Consider the following 16697-nt stretch of genomic DNA (forward strand, 5'->3'; position numbering starts at 1 on the left):
GTCTTCTTACAGCTATTTTCAATCTCTCATTGCAGCAGACAATGGTCCCATCGTGTTTTAAGAAGGCCATTATTTTGCCAGTGCCAAAAAAGTCCACAATTAAGGGGCTCAGTGATTACCATCTGGTTGCACTGACATCCATCATTATGAAATGCTTTGAAAGGCTGATAAAGGACATTATTGTATCTAGCCTCCTGCCAGCATCTGACCCACTTCAGTTTGCTTACCAACCAAATGGCTCTACAGAGGATGCTATTTCTTTTGTTCTCCATCTGAGCCTGGAGCACATAGAGGAAAGAAATACTCATGTGTGTATGCTGTTTATCAACTTCAGTTCAGCATTTAATACAATCCTTCCCCAGTATCTAGTAGACAAGCTGGGCCTTTTAAGCTTAAACACTCCCTTGTACAACTGGAATCTTGATTTTCTCACTGAGAGGCCCCAGTATGTGCAAGCTGAAACAAATATTTGTAACACCATTTTCTTGAGCACAGCTTCTCCTCAGGGCTGCATCCTAAGTCTGCTGCTGTTCACCCTGTTGACCCATGACTGTTGTGCTAAGTTTGCCACCAACCATATTGTGAAGTATGTGGACGATACAACAGTAGTGGGCCTTATTCAAGATGACCATGAGGGTGCTTACCGCAAGGAGATTGAGTGTTTGGTGAACTGGTGTAAGAAAAACAGCCTGGTTCTAAACATTGGTAAACCAAAAAGATCATCAATTTCAGAAAAGGCAGGAACAGCCAAACACCTCTTTGTATTAATGATTCACCTATGGAGATGGTTACCAGCATCAAATTCCTGGGTGTGCAGTTAATGAGTAGGCTGGCTTGGTCGCTCAACAGCGAGACATTGGTAAAGCAAGCACAGCAGCACCTGCATTTTCTGCATCGCATGAGAAAAATATATCTTCCTTTCCCTATCCTTACCACTTTCTACAGAGGTACTATTGAGAGCATCCCATCATACAGCATTACAATCTGGTTTGCTTCAGACAGGAAGGCAGTGCAGAGAGTGGTGAGGATGGCAGAAAAGATTATTGGTATTTCCCTCCCTTCCATCCAGGACATAGCACAGAAGCATTGCTTGAACAGTGTCTGGGACACTACACATCCTCTTCACAACCTGTTTTTCTTGTTAGCTTTTGGGAGGAAGCTTCACGGTATCCAAAGCAGAACATCCGGATTCAGTCACAGTTTTGTTCCATACAATATTAACCTTGTGAACTCTAAAGCTTCCTCTTTCCGCTATGTATTCAAGATGGACAGGGATTAATATTTATATGTTATTTCTATGTAAGGGTGTAGGTTTATACATATGTTGTATTTAGCATGTTTAAATGTGTTATGTATGTATACACTTTTGAGAGCAAGCAACAAAATTTCATTTTTAATGTGTGCCAATCTTCCCACAGTAAAAAAATGACAATAAAGGTTATCTATCTATCTATCTATCTATCTATCTATCTATCTATCTATCTATCTATCTATCTATCTATCTATCTACCTACCTACCTACCTACCTACCTACCTACCTACCTACCTATCTATCTATCTATCTATCTATCTATCTATCTATCTATCTATCTATCTATCTATCTATCTATCTATCTATCTATCATCTATCTATCTATGTCAGCCCCCCTGTGACCTTCTGGCCAATTAGATGAGAAACAAGAGAAATCATATTAAGAGCCATGGTGGCACAGTGGTTAGGATGCATTATTGCAGGCTAATTCTGCTGACTGCCAGCAGTTCAATTCCCACCAGCTCAAGGTTGACTCAGCCTTCCACCCTTCCAAGGTCAGTAAAATGAGGACCCAGATGGTTGGTGGCAAGATACTGACTCTGTAAAAGTCTTAGAGAGGGCTTAGTGACTTAGAGAAGGCTGTAAAGCACTATGAAGTGGATGTAAGTCTAAGTGCTATTGCTGTGGCTATGAGAAATCTATATCATTTAAGAAAGAGCTGAAGGACTGCAGCCTTTCCCTTGGAAACATGCCTTAAGAAATTCTGCAGATTTTCTATGTATCTTTTGTGATTTTAAAACATCTATACATGAAACTAGAGGTGCTTTGGAATGATGTGTTATTTATGTTCAGCTTTATTTCCCCTATTGATAAAAAGGGTTGCTTTGGTAGGAGCCCTAAGCAAGAATAGACTGAATGGAAATCTAGTCCAAACAAGACAGAGATACTCATTGTGGGAGGCTAACAGTCCTGTAAAATGCTGCTTTCACACTTCCTTTTTTCATTATCTTTGAAGGTTCATATATATAATTTGAGGATGCTTATGGATATGGCACTGCTACTGGTTCAGAAAAAAGAAACATCTTAAAGTTTCCTTTCATTGACAGGTTGATGCAACAGCTACAACTGTTCTTAGCAAATTTTGAACTAATTGCCATGGAATAAGCATGAACAATGTCTAGGTTTGACAATTACAGCATGTTTGATCTGTCTTTAAATACCGTTCAAAAATTTCAAATTAATTCATACTATGACAGCCTGCAGGCTTGAATCAATGCAAATATTTAGAGTAGTATATTGAAAAATTAGCACTGCTTCTCATTTGGTTTCAGGCAGCCTTGTTCCAGTATATTAGCTTCTGAATGAGCTACTAAAATCTTCAAAGGAAATCCTGCACTGACCTTTTTCTGAAATTGGGGGACTGATGGAAATGGGGAGAAAAGCTCAACAGATTACACATGAAAAGTCATTGGTGGGGAGAAAGGGAGGTTGGAAGCTGTATTATATATATTTCATTAAATTTTGAACTGTTTCAATATTTTATATATTGTATGAATGCCAAGCAGTCCCTAGCATTACAACTGACTATTGGCATATCCTGAACTTGAACTGGGGTAAAAGAGCAAACTGTAGATGATTCTGCCATTCTTGCTGTTTATGTTTTACCATTTGCATCTCTCCCACCCTTCAGTGTTATTTGCTTTTTCCTTGTTCTGTTTCTCAGAATATTTTTGGTTTCTGATACAGAGAGTTTTTCTGCTTAGCAAAACGAGAGGGGACACAAATCAAGAAAAGCAGCTGCATTGCCAAAGTCGAGCTGTTGTCCCCCATTTTTTTTCTTCTGTGTTGTCTGCTTTGTTGACTCTCATCTTTGTTTCATGGCCACAACCAGCTAGGCAAGGCAAACAAAGCTGGGAGACCAACATTTGAAAGCTGCTGCTGTTGTCGCTATGCTATTATTGGGGGAACATTTCAGCTCACACTACACAGCATCAACCTTATTATTACAGAGCTGTAATAAACTTCACTGTCCATTAAGATCTTTGGTTGTTGTTGTTGCTCATTGTGATAGATCATTATTGACAAATCAATGGTTAACTTAAATACGACAATCTGAGAGGGTAATGGAGGCAGTTGTTTTCCTTGGGTAAATGGAACTTGCATAGGTTAAAAAGTCATCCTAAGAATGACACCCAAAGGAAAGAATATATAGATTGCTTCTGGTGAATTAGTCCTAACAGCATTACTAATTTATGAACTAAAAAGAAAATGTTAATTCTTTTAGTGTGCAGTTTAAAAATGGGTTTGAACTTTCCCTAAAGGTATAAGAACATCGTTGGCCAACTTTTTGCTCAGAGATAAGCCCTATAAAGTGTCAAAGTTTTTTAGCATTTTCCCATTTCACTAACTGGTCTGCCCCTATTTTAGTTTAAAAACATGACGTTGGGTGTAATTTGAGATCATTATAAGATTCCAAAATTTTTTTTTTAATCTATGCATCATTGCATCAACCTGTCTTATGACTCTATACACAAAATGGCATCTTAGCCACTGGGTCGTAGTTCATGAGAAGAACAAAAAAGACATGCAATGTCATTCTGCAGATAAAAGATGGGATGATGGCATTTATATGTAACCTGAATAAAGATATTGATCTACAAGTGTCGAATAAAAAGTAATTTTAGTTTAAATAAGTGTATCTTAATAAATTAAACAGGAAATCAATGCTTGAAATGTAACTGTAAATAACACTATTTGTTACACACTTCTGTCAGCAATGGAAAACTGCTTAAAGCCATCATGAAATTTGTCTCTTCAACCCACCTCTGGCATTCCTTTCTGCCTCTGTATTTGAGTCAAACAGGTGCCATGAAGGCATTCTTTCATTTTAGGAAAACTGACATGACAACAAGTCTGGACTGAATGGTGGATGAGGTAAGATGGTGAGATCCAATTATGTAATTACCTCTTAATTGTGGTTTGTGAAATATGAGCTCAGTGTTGCTAATAAAAATCCTATTCTTAAGTTTGCAAATTCTGCTTAATCAATGTTTCAAAGATTTGTGTGTTGCAATCTCATGTTCTGAATTGATAGTAGTTCCAGGTTCAAAGAAATCAATTTGAATAATATCAGCTGCACCCCATTAATCTGCATTAATTTACAGTTACATTTCAAGGACTGATTTCCTTATTTTCTTGCAGAGCCTGGGTTTTGATTTATTTATTTATTTTTGCCTGCAGGTGAAGCTTTATGATGATATTTCATGGACTGATCAGTTGTCAAGATGCTGTGAATAGATCTCTCACTTTAATGCTCGTAGCATGACAATAATTGCTGGCAAATGTCAACTCTTTTTTTTTTTTACAACTTTATCAAATTTCCAAAAAAAGTATAAAGTACAAGGAATAAGAAAAAAAGAAAAAGGGGAGAAGCAGGGGGGGACAAAATTATGGTGTATAAACAAGGAAAAAGAAAATATTAAAAAAAATAACTTCCACATATCTTTGGTACTGATGCAAATTTCAGTTCTGCCATTTCTGCCATCAGCATGTGAGGAACCCATCAGGCACATTTCTTCTAAGATTTAAAAACACCAATAATGTAATGCACACATTCCAGTGAAATGCAATTGACTGTAATTTCCCTCTGAATAATCCACCTGTTGCCCTTTATCAGTTCATCAATATGCCTCATGTGAAATTATTGGTGGTTGTCCTGAGTTGTCCACTTCATTCTTGATCACACAAATCAGCTCTTCCACTTTGCCGCCTTTGTATATTTTGTGAAGCAATGCACAGTGCAGGTGGTCCTCGAGTTACAATCACAATTGAGCCCAAAATCTATGTTGCTAAGTGAAACATTTGTTAAGTGAGCTTGCCCCATGTTACCACTTTTCTTGCCACCGTTGCTAAGTGAATCATTGCATTTGGTAAATTAGTAGCATGGTTGTTAAGTGAATCTGGATTCCCCCATTGACTTTGCTTGTCAGAAGGTCGCAAAAGCGGATCACGTGAGCCCGGGACATTGCGATCGTCTTAAATATGAACCACTTGTCAAGCATTTGAATTTTGATGACACGACCATGGGGAAGCTGTAACGGTTGTTAAGTGTGGGAAAATGGTCATAAGTCACTATTAGTGCCATTGTAACTTTGAACGGTCACTAAACGAACTGTTGTGAGTCAAGGACTACCTGTACTCACATCAACAGTCATCACCATAATCAACCTGAATCAATCATGTTGCATTGCTTAAAGTGCATCAGTAAGTAGGTTTCTGTTTCACAAACAATAGCAGCACAAACTTTCTCACAGCAACTTTGGATAGGCAACCTTGGCTCTTTTATGTCTCTTGGACTTCAACTCCCAGAATTCCTGAGCCAGCTGGCTCAGGAATTCTGGGAGTTGAAGTCCAAGAGTCATAAAAGAGCCAAGGTTGCCTGCCCTGAAAGAACAGGTGCCAAAGAACACTTCTGACCCGTTAGAACATCAGTGCTGCCATCTGTTGGCACTTACAATATTGGAGGTATTACATTTCAATCAACCCTCATAGATCATCTTTCTTCAGAAAACAGTTAGTTTTCTTTTTTTTAATTAAAAAGTTTTACAGTACATTTTTGAACATAAACCCCATCCCCCCCTACCCCTAACCCGTACCCTAACCCACCCAATACCCCTACCTCCCCCAGTCCCCCCCCCGACTTCCCAAAGCAGAATACAGGGTATTATTTTCACAATCTTAATCTAAAATATACTAACTAACTATAATTATACTTTAAATCCAGTCGCGCTTTAACTCTCCTTAAACCTCATAATATATCTCCATTACAAATATTCTTCATATATTCCAAATTCTACCATTTCTATCTGATTCAAAACTTTCAAAATCCATTCTTCTATAATAAACAAATCAGCCTTCTTCCAATATCTTAAAGATCTTACATATTCCACTAAATTACTTTAACTTTTAAAATTGTAATCTTTTACAACTCAACCATACATAATAATACATTGCATCATCACAACCACATCTTCAACATTTAGACTTACAATTTAAATACATAGTACTAATTTTTAAGATCTACTGTAAATACCATCCCCAAATATCCACCATTATTAGATCTTGATTATCCTACAATCTTTAACAAGTTCCATTTCTAAATCTTATTTCTATCAAAGTCCTCCATTAATCTCTATTATTATTATTATTATTATTATTATTATTATTATTATTATTATTATTATTATTATTATTATTATTATTATTCCTTAAATCTAAATGCAGCCCGTGTCATTCTTTGAATCTTAAGATCTTTAAATAAAACCAAGGATTGCACAGCTTCTGAAACTATTTCTTGTAACTGTCGCTCTCCTTCTTCCTTTCCTTTTTTGACTTCTGAGGATGACGGTAAGCCTGCTTTCAATACATTAGAATAAAAATCACGTCCCTTCCCTACTGTATTAAGACAATATCTTTCTCCAGAATAATTCACCACAATCCCCGATGGTATCCCCCACCTGAACCGAAGCTGTTCTTTCTTTAATTCATCTGTCAGAAAGAAAAAATCTTTCCTTTTTCTCAAAATTCTTGGAAGAATCTCTTTCAGAATCAAAAACTCCTGATTAGCCACTTTAAGTCTTTTATTATAAGAGATTTGAATGATCTCATTTCTAATCTTTCTCTTTGTAAAATACACAACCACATCCCTTGGCAGTTTCCTTTGTTTAGCAATCCAAGAATTAACACGAAATACTTTATCTATCTTCCCAAAAAAATCCTCAAATTGAAACCCCAAAATAGGCACCAGGGCATCCACCAACGTCTCTTCCAGATTCTCCTGCGGATTTTCTTTCAAGCCTCTGATCCTCAAGGCGAATTCCATATCTCTATATTGCATCATCATCATTTCATCTTCAAGTTTTTCCATTTTATTCTCCACTTCACCCATTTTAGCCTCCAGCATCAGATTATTTTGTTTCACTTCTTCCACACATTCATCCAGATTCTCAATACAGCCTGAAAACACTTGAAGTGCCATCAAAGTATCCTCCCTTATTTTCTTGCTCTCCTTTCCAATAAATTCTGCCACCTTCTCAAATATTTTTTCAGACTGAATTTTTAAGGCATCGTTTAGAGCATATTGCAAATCTTTTAAAGTCAATACAGATGCAGCAGCTTCAGGAGGTAACTTCAAAGACTGCGTTCCAGATTGCTGAACAAACAATGCCTCCGCACTTTTAAAAATGGGTCTATGCGGTTTGGGAGCCATTTTTGCAACTAATAACTTTCAATACACACTTTCACTTTCTAGTCCTTTTATTACTTTGTAGTTAAACTGTGAAATAACCAAATCTTGAAAATAACTTTTTAGCACCTCCAAATTATAACTAGCTCTTTTAAGGTTTAAAAGTTCATTTTACATATTCCTACTCAGTTCAAACAGTCACTTTACTTTGAAAAACAACCACTTTCACTTCTTGTTAAAAAGAAAAAAAATCAGTCAGGCGCCATCTTCCCCTTCTTTCAAAACGATCGTTGGAGCAGGAAGAGAGTTTGAGTTTCAGAGTTAAAGCTTTGTACTTGATATTTATACTGCTCCTGCATCAGCTCTGCTGCTACTGTCACTCAAGATGTCAATCAGATCCGGCAGGAGTGGATTCAGCGTCTTGTTCTGCTAAAGCAGAAGTGTCCTTCGTCCAGAGCTTTTCCAGGCTTCGGGGGGGGCTCTCACCCTTCATGCCCCAGAACAAATGTTCTGGAGCTCTAGGGGAGCTCTACCCCTACTTGGAAGCTCCCTCTCCCCTCTTTGCCCGAGGAAAAGGGTTTTCAAGCGGCGGAACAGCTGATCGTTGGCTATTCCACCGCTTCAACGGGATCGAAGGGCCAGCGGTCGAATCCGACCATCCTCACCGCTGAAGCACCACCCGGACGTCCAACAGTTTGTTTTCATTAATGATTCTTCCATTAATTATCACCATGATTGTATGGTTTCCTTCCAGGAGCTTAAAAGTAGCTATCAAAAATACTGGTTAAACTTATTGCATGTTCATTTCCTCTTCCAGTTTAAAGAAATTACAGGAGTAAAATAAACGTTTTTGATGTGGCTACTTGGAAAAAAATCTATAAACTCACAGCTCATTTGACTCATTTGTTTGTCTGGGTTCGCATTGAGAACGTAGCTTTGTGAAGGATAAAATTTGCTAATTATTTTGATTTTCTCTTGAAATGAGAGGTGCCTGCAGAATTGAGAAAGTCACAATGAATTTGGCTTGGGCAGGGGTGTGGGACTTGCTTCTTCGTTACCCCATCTCTTCTCTTCCAATCTGGATGCTGGAGTATTATTGCGTTCTTCTGTCCCACCACTGAAGAGAAGAATAGAGTCAAAGGAGAAGCACTATCAAGGCTGAAACCCTATTCTTCAGTCAGTCCGAGGAGCAAAGCATTTTGGTCAGGAACCCTGCTGCCTGCATAATACAAGCGTAAAAGATATATTGGTGGAACATGCCTTGATGGCACTATGCTAATTATGGAAGATGCAAGTCTGTTCCTTCAGGGTTTGCATAGGTCATGACAAGTTTTATTTTCACTTCAAGGGATGACGTCAAGTGTTAGCGTATTGTGCATTATATCATTTATTTCCTTTTACTGCATTTGGTGGGGAAAGTAGGTAGAAACAGAAAGGAAGCGTGCAAAGTTAACCTTTTCTTTTTGCAGAGACAAAGCAAAGCCAGAGCTTGGTCAAGCCTGTCTTAATGTACCAGAGATCAGAAAGGCCGAGTCAAGCCCCAGCGGAACTTCCTGGGGAAGGAGATGCCCAGTCCATCACTGTCTGCTCAATAATGCTTCTCCCAGCACAGTGAGGTACCATCAGCCCAGTTCCAGTCATAAGCTTGCACCCATCTCCACTCGGTCCAATGGCCAGGTGCCATCTGGCTCTCAGGACTCCTTCCAGCCTCACCTGTATTATCACTGCAACCACCAAGAAGCCACCAGAAACAGCTATGCCTTGCCCCCTCTGCCAGGACACGGGGACCGAGCTACTCTGTGCTCCCATCGCTCCAGTGGGGATTCATTATCAACTCCCCGACACGAGACTACTGAGAGTAGATGGAAGCAATGGCCACATGACCAGCAGCACGTACGGCCAGTGCAACACCATGTCGTAACAGTCAGGTAAGAACTATACACTCTGGCAGCTTAGCATGTCTCTATAGAGTGATGGGCCTTGTGGAAGGCATCTGTTCTCCCTTATGCAAGACAGTCTGAGTCTTGAAGGCCTGTCTGGTAGAAAGGGTCAAAGAAGAGGAAAGAAGGTCAGGCTGTCCATTCATGTGTACTACTGGACAGTAGACTGAGCAGTAGGAACTCATATCACCAACGCGCTCTCTTCCCATTATGATGAGCTCTACATTATTTCTAATGAAATCACAATAGGCATGTGTATATGTGTACACAGACATTTCATGTACTCTTTGGTTTTTGGGGGAGGAACGGATGATGCATTTCTTTCTAAGACAGCTGTTCCACATCTATCCTAATTTTATGTGCTCTTCATCAGTAGCTTAATTTTAGAGCATTACTTTACACGCAGAGCCATTGAAGTTTTTGAGATTTTGGATGCTGGTAACCTGTTCAAATAGCTGATAAACAATCTGAGTAAATCTAGTGAAGATATTCTCATTTCCTTTGGAAATTAGGATTGGGTATGATTCCTTAGCAAACTAAATTCAATAGCAAGTATGAACATGACACTGTAAAAGGTATGAAAAAAACCCTCATTGTACTAGATGGTTTATAGCCTGGCCTTATTCTCATTTAATAACCTTCCCTTCATTAATTTCTCATTGGACCATACCTAATGACAACAGACATTTTATTTTTATCCAACAGCAACATTAGTAGCTGAAGTTTAATGATCCTCTTCTTGGCATCAGGCCAGTCTAAGGATTGTTTGTTGTGTTATTTTGAAGCATTAGTGCACCCCTGGGAATTAAGTCTAGCTTTAAACCTCCATGTACCATAGATCAATACATCTGCCTTTTCCAATGGGTTTTGCAGTTTTATTCCTTGTGTATTTTCTCTACATAGAAAGTTCTTAAAGGTTATACTTTTATAAAGTTTTAAAGGCAGAAACAAATTATGGGATATTTATTTTAATCTTTAGAATGCTATACAATATATGGCTAGTACAGGCTTTCCTCCCGATTGGGTAAGCTATCTGCTTTTATCTTAGAATAAATTGGATGGAGAGATTGAGAAAATAAGTTTTTTTGTCTCTTGACAAAATTCTAATGAAAAAAATTCCTAATTTAAAAGTTATTTTCAACATTTTCAGTTTTGGATCCTGCATGCTGGTGTTTCTAAAATAGGTACAAATCTCAAGCTGGAAAGTTGGTATTTATCTTTTTTGTATTTTAAAATACTTCTGTGTCATCAATATTACTGAGCATTATTGCTTTAACATTAAGGAAACTGGTAAATCCAGTTTTTCACTAGTTTCTTGGCTGTTTCCTAGCATGTTCCGTTATGTTTGTATAGTCTCATATACATTCATCTTCCTGCTCCCCATAAGCTCTCCTATTTCAAGCAGTATGGGCAACTTTGAAGGGCATTGTCCATAAAAGGAATGGTTTGTGTGCTAGAGAAGTGATGGATTTTAACTGCCACCCTATGCAGCCATCACATCCCCTTACTGATGTAGAATGATAGGAGCTGCTAGGCACCAAGTTGGGAAAAGCTGCTTTCAATGGAAATACTTGTGTTTATAATTCAGAGGCAGTATTTGAGCACTTGATTCATAAATTAATCAACTGATGAATCAACCAATTCAGTAAAACCTGATATCTAAAAAGGTGCCTACATTTTAATGGGTATCATGTTTCACTTCCAGTTTATCATAAAAAGTCACGTCAATATTATGGCAATAGTACAGCTTTCAAATTCTTTGAACTTTCTATTCATGCCTGGCTCTTGGTAGAGTAGAGGTCTTGGCAGTGCAGACTTCTTAATCTGGACATTCTTTGTACTTTTCTTGATCTATAAGGAACAAGAGCTTGGCATAAGGAGGCAAGGTGTTATGAAAGAAGGCATTGTATCCCTTTTCTGAGGAGCAATAAAAGAGTTGATTGTCATGATTCCGATTAATAAGACAGATCAAAGTACACTGCATGATTGTTTATTTCAAAAAAGTCTATAATAATGAACAGAGCATCGGCACTCATGGGTGGATGCCAGAAACTGAATTCTCCTCCCCTTGACACACCACATCATATAGAATTCCCCCCCCCTTATTTACACATCATGAATCACATTTACCAATTAATTTAACACACGAAGTTTCACTTCCCTTCTGAAGCGGCTATCCCTTATCTTGTCAAAACATCCAGGTTGCATTCCTCCTGTGCTTTAGTGATTCAAAACTAAACAGTTAAAGCAAAAGGCTGCCTCTTATATTGTCAGTGCAAAAACATGTCAATGTTTGCAGCATTGACATTGATATTTTGCCTTCTTTCTCGTCTCCACCAGAGGTATGTTTTTGTCTATGGCCTGCTTTGGGGGCAACTGCAAGTCAAGTCTCAATTTGAAAAGTCTTATAAAGTATTGCCTTAGGAGAGGTGGAATCCCAGCAGTCTTGACCTATCAAATGTATAGAACAGAAAGAAATCCTTGAAAAGATTCTTAAGACTAACTCCAAATCTACAACAGAATTTAACACCACAGAAATTGTATCTCTAAGGTCAACCATGATTTAGAAATGAGTGTTTTATCTCCAAAGAAAGTCCTAATAGAGTTTGAAAATCTAAATAAACTTTTTAACTAAGATAGAGTTATTTATGTAATTCAACATAAATATGATGAAAATTATGCATGAATTGTCTTTATTTACCATGACTTTGAATTTAACACAGAAAGGAAAATAAAAAGATTTTTCTCTTAGATAAGCATTCCCCACTCGCTAGCTTTGTTTTTTATCTAAAATCTTCACCTTAAACCCACAAATACCAATTTGAGAAACACTGGTGATTTAAGACACACAGTTACTGATCAGATGAATAAATTTCACTCCTGATTCAAATAATCAGTCAAAGTAAAGATGCTGCCCGTTAGGACTTGTTGCCTGTGCTACATCATGGAATTTAGACTTTGCATTTTTCTTGCTCAGAAGGCTAAATGGTCAAATCAATAAAGAACTTTGCCTGGCATGAAATTAATAAGCCAATGATTATCTTTCTCCCTACAGACATGACAAAGTGTTCAGGATGCCAAAGAGGTAGGTTAAAATCCATTATTTCCTGCCCTTCTATTATTTCACATTTTCTTCCTTCAATCCAGTTATTTAGAACAAGCCAAAATATTACTCTTGCATCATTCCAGGCAGTGGCAAAAACATGTAGTTAGATTAAGAGTTCATAGGATTCATTAAAAAGCTTCCCACCTGTTTGGATTCCACTTTCTGATGGATGTATTTTGCTTTCCTAAAATTGTAGTTATCCAAATAGTTAGATCACAGTTTGGGCTTGGTCAGCTGCTTCTTTTTGGATCTGGGTTACGGAACTTATAAAGCAAGCCCTTGCATTTTTGGAGAAGCAATCTGTTATAGAATGTAACTCCCATGCATTTAGAATATTAGTTTAAGAACAATTTCTCATATTTACTCTAGAATCAGTCCTGATGTCGCCTACGGCATTCATTTCTTGATGGGTTGCTTGCATGCATAGTGCTTTGTTTGTTGTCACTACTTTTTCCTATAGTGCCATAGCTCAGTGTTTCTCATCATCAGCAACTTTGAAGATGTGTAGAGAAAGGGAACTGCGAAATTCTGAGATCTGAAGTCCACAAATCTTAAAGTTGCTGAGCTTGAGAAATACTGTCATAGCTTGGCCCTCTTTCTCCATTATTCATGCACTGTGATAATAAGTTTTCCTGGAATCATTTATGGTTTCCTCAGAACTTGGAAATGGGAGAGGAGTTACACAGTCAACTTGCACTGGCTGGGTTACATGTGGGATTTTCCCCCCAGTTTATTCTATCTAAAGCAGATAAGAAGACTGCAAAAATCAGGCCCACAAGCAGGCAAATTAAAAGTATGCCTACACAATACATCTAGTCATTCTTCTTCATTTAGTCATTATTTTCCTTATTTACAGTATTTAGCTTGGAATTGGATCTATCAATGCTTCAAATTCTTTGTTTAAAGAGTCAAGATTCATCATGCGTACTGTATGTCACTGACATATTTGCTGGCTGACTTTTGTTTGCTTTTCTTTTCTTTTTTTAACCCTTCTTTTAATACATTTCCTTTCACTGTTTTATACATTTTCTTACATTCAGGCTCGAGTTATACTAGATTTATTAAAATACAATTTCTTATGCTTCAGACTTTCCCAGCTATGTAACTAACAATCCCAGTCTGTACTCTTTGGGCTAGGAAGTTTGAAAGATGCAGCCCAATAAAACTGCCCAATGTCAGAAGTAGCAAACTTGTTATGCTATGATTCTTGAATACTAAGACTTACCAGAGAATTTCTGAGCTTAAAGATGTATCTCTATTCTATAAACAGGGATTGTATCCTCCTGAATATATCAAGTGTCTTCAGAGTGGAATAGCAAAAAAAAAAAAAAATCAAGATGGCAACCATGATGGTGTGTCAGAAGCTCCATCTGTATTTCCTATCTGTCACAACTCATATAAAGCTTCAATTAAACCACCATGGGCACATGTAAACTTTTTCTTACTGTATTCTGCAGATACCCATATATTATAATAACAATAATATTAATAAAGTTGGAAGGGACCTTGGCGGTCATCTAGTCCAACCCCCTGCTAAGGCAGGAAACCCAACACCATTTCAGAAAAATGGCTGTCCAGTCTCTTCTTAAAAACTTCCATTGTTGGAGCATTCACCGCTTCTGGAGGCAGGTTGTTCCACTGGTTAATTGTTCTAACATCAGGAAGTTTCTCCTTAGTTCTAGGTTGCTTGTCTCCTTGATTAGTTTCCATCTATTGCTTTTTATCCTGCCTTCAGGAGCTTTGTAGAATAGCTTGACTCCCTCTTCTTTGTGGCAGCCCCTGAGATATTGGAACACTGCTATCATGTCCCCGCTCGTCCTTCTCTTCATTAAACTAGGCATACCCAATTCCAGCAACCATTCCTTATATGTTTTAGCCTCCAGTCTCCTAATCATCTTTGTTGCTCTTCTCTGTACTCTTTCTAGAGTCTCAACACCCCACTACACACTTCCCTCCATGTAGATGCGGTTCCATTGAGGACCACACGCTGAGTGCGGCCTGTCAGCCAGCTACGAATCCATCTGGTGGTGATGCTATCTAACCCACATTTTTCTATCTTATCAAGTAGTAGGTTGTGATCTACTTTATCAAATGCCTTACTGAAGTCCAAGTAAATTATATCCACAGCATTCCTCTGGTCCACTAATTTTGTCACTTGGTCAAAGAATGCAATACGATTTGTCTGGCATGATCTATTTTTGACAAACCCATGTTGGCTTCCAGACTTTGTTTGCCTCTAGGTGTTCGCTGATTCATTGTTTGATTATCTTTTCCAGAATCTTCCCAGGTATTGAGGTCAGGCTGATAGGTCTGTAATTTCCTGGATCCATTTTCCCCCCTTTTTTTGAAGATGGAACTACATCAGCTCTTTTCCAGTCCCCCAGTGCTCCAGGATCTTTGAAAAATATAGTTCAGTGGTTCTGAGATCACATCTGCCAGTTCCTTCAGAACCCTGGGGTGTAATCCATCTGGTCCTGGTGATTTGAACTCGTCTAGGCTGGGCAAGTGCTTTGAGGATTCTCATCCATGGAATTCTTCCCAAGCTCTCTCTAAGTTTATTGAAATTAGCTCTCTTAAAGTCCAAGACTCTAGTTTGACTGTGTTCTATTGCTTGTGCTTCCAGAATGTTGAATTCCAATATTGCATAATCACTTCCTCCCAAGGTTCCTGTGGCTTCAACACCTTCTATCATTTCATCTCTGTTAGTGAGGATTAGATCCAATATGGCTAATCCCCTAGTTCCCTTCTCTACTTTTTGGGAGAGAAAGTTGTTTGCTAGGTTTGTCAGGAATCTGTTTGATCTTCCACTTGGTGCAGAGTTTGTCTCCCATTGATGTCAGGGTAATTCAAGTCCCCCATTACTATTGTGATGTGCTTCCTACATACCTTAGTTAGCTGACTAACAAAAAGTTCATCTATTTCCTCTGTTTGGTTGGATATATACACCTATGGCAATGTCATTTTTTCCCCTTTTATATTAACCCAAATCCATTCAAGACCGTTTTCATCATTGTTGTGCTCTATTTGTATAGAGATAGTTATTTCTTATAGAGAGAGCAACTCCACCTCCTCTTCTGTTTGGTTTGTTTCTTTAAAATAATTTAAATCCCTCTAGCTGTGAGTTCCATTTGTGGTTTCATCCCACCATGTTTCCGTAATGGCAACAATATCATATCTGCCCTCATTAACCTGAATTTCTAGTTTACCCTGTTTACTGTTCATACTCTGTGCATTGGTATATAGACATTTGAGTCCTTTATGACTGACCCTGTGTTTACTTTCTACATAACCTGTGTGGTGCCTGAGTTCCCCTATTTTCTTACCACCTGTTTGGTTAGTTCACTTTGTGTGGCACTCGCTATTAAAAGCTTCATTTTGCTTGACAGCAAGGTTGATATTCTTGTCCACACACATATCTATGTTACATGCACAGATAACCCTATAATTTTTAGATTGCCAGGGACAGGGATGTTCTGTATCAATTAACTCACTGTCCCCGTTGTTTACTTTAAATATTCCTCCTGAAAATCTGTGAATTTATTGCCAAGTAAGTCAGTCCCTTTCTTGGATGGATGCAAACCATCTCTTTTGTACATTTTTTCATTGGACCAGCTACAGACATTGTGACTAATATAACCAAAGCCTTCCCCTTTACACCACTCCTTTAGCCACATATTGAATTCTGCCATTCACTGGCCTTTTCCATTTTGCTCCTTATATACTGGTAAAACCTCTGAACAAGTAAGCCTACAGCCTATCCTGCTGAGTTCCTGCCCCAAGCTCTAGAAATCATTCTGCACAAAGACTACATCTTTTGGGGACAGATCATTAGTGCCAAGATGTACAATAGCATCCACATGACAGTCCTTGCTGGCGTTCTTGACTATTTTAAAAATACGCTTCTTGTTCCTATTGGCAGTAGCACCTGGAAGACACCTGACCTCTTTTGAAACCTCTGTATCTTTTCCTAAATTTACATCCCTTATAATTGAATCACCAACCAGAAGGTGGATTCTCTTTTTGGATGCCTTTCTCTTCTTGCATGACAGATGTGTAATACCTGATTCGCACTTCTCCCTGTCAAAAACAAGTTCTTCATCGCGGACCACAATCCCATGCTTATTTGAGTTATCATCACAACTACCTTGACCTGTC

At 38.2% G+C, this 16697-nt stretch overlaps 1 protein-coding gene across 1 annotated transcript in view; it reads left to right on the top strand.

Annotated features, from left to right (window-relative positions):
- Positions 1–16697, top strand: part of DISP2 (dispatched RND transporter family member 2) — a gene marked incomplete at both ends in the record, with an annotated part of 37359 nt that overhangs the window by 3431 nt on the left and 17231 nt on the right. The window contains 2 exons of the mRNA XM_081315416.1: positions 8966–9424; positions 12492–12521. Coding sequence (XP_081171542.1) covers positions 8966–9424; positions 12492–12521 — 489 coding nt within the window. The remainder of the gene's footprint in view (positions 1–8965; positions 9425–12491; positions 12522–16697) is intronic.

Source organism: Vipera berus (assembly GCF_964194415.1).
Source record: "Vipera berus genome assembly, chromosome: 1".
In the NCBI taxonomy this organism is placed as follows: Eukaryota; Metazoa; Chordata; class Lepidosauria; order Squamata; family Viperidae; genus Vipera; species Vipera berus.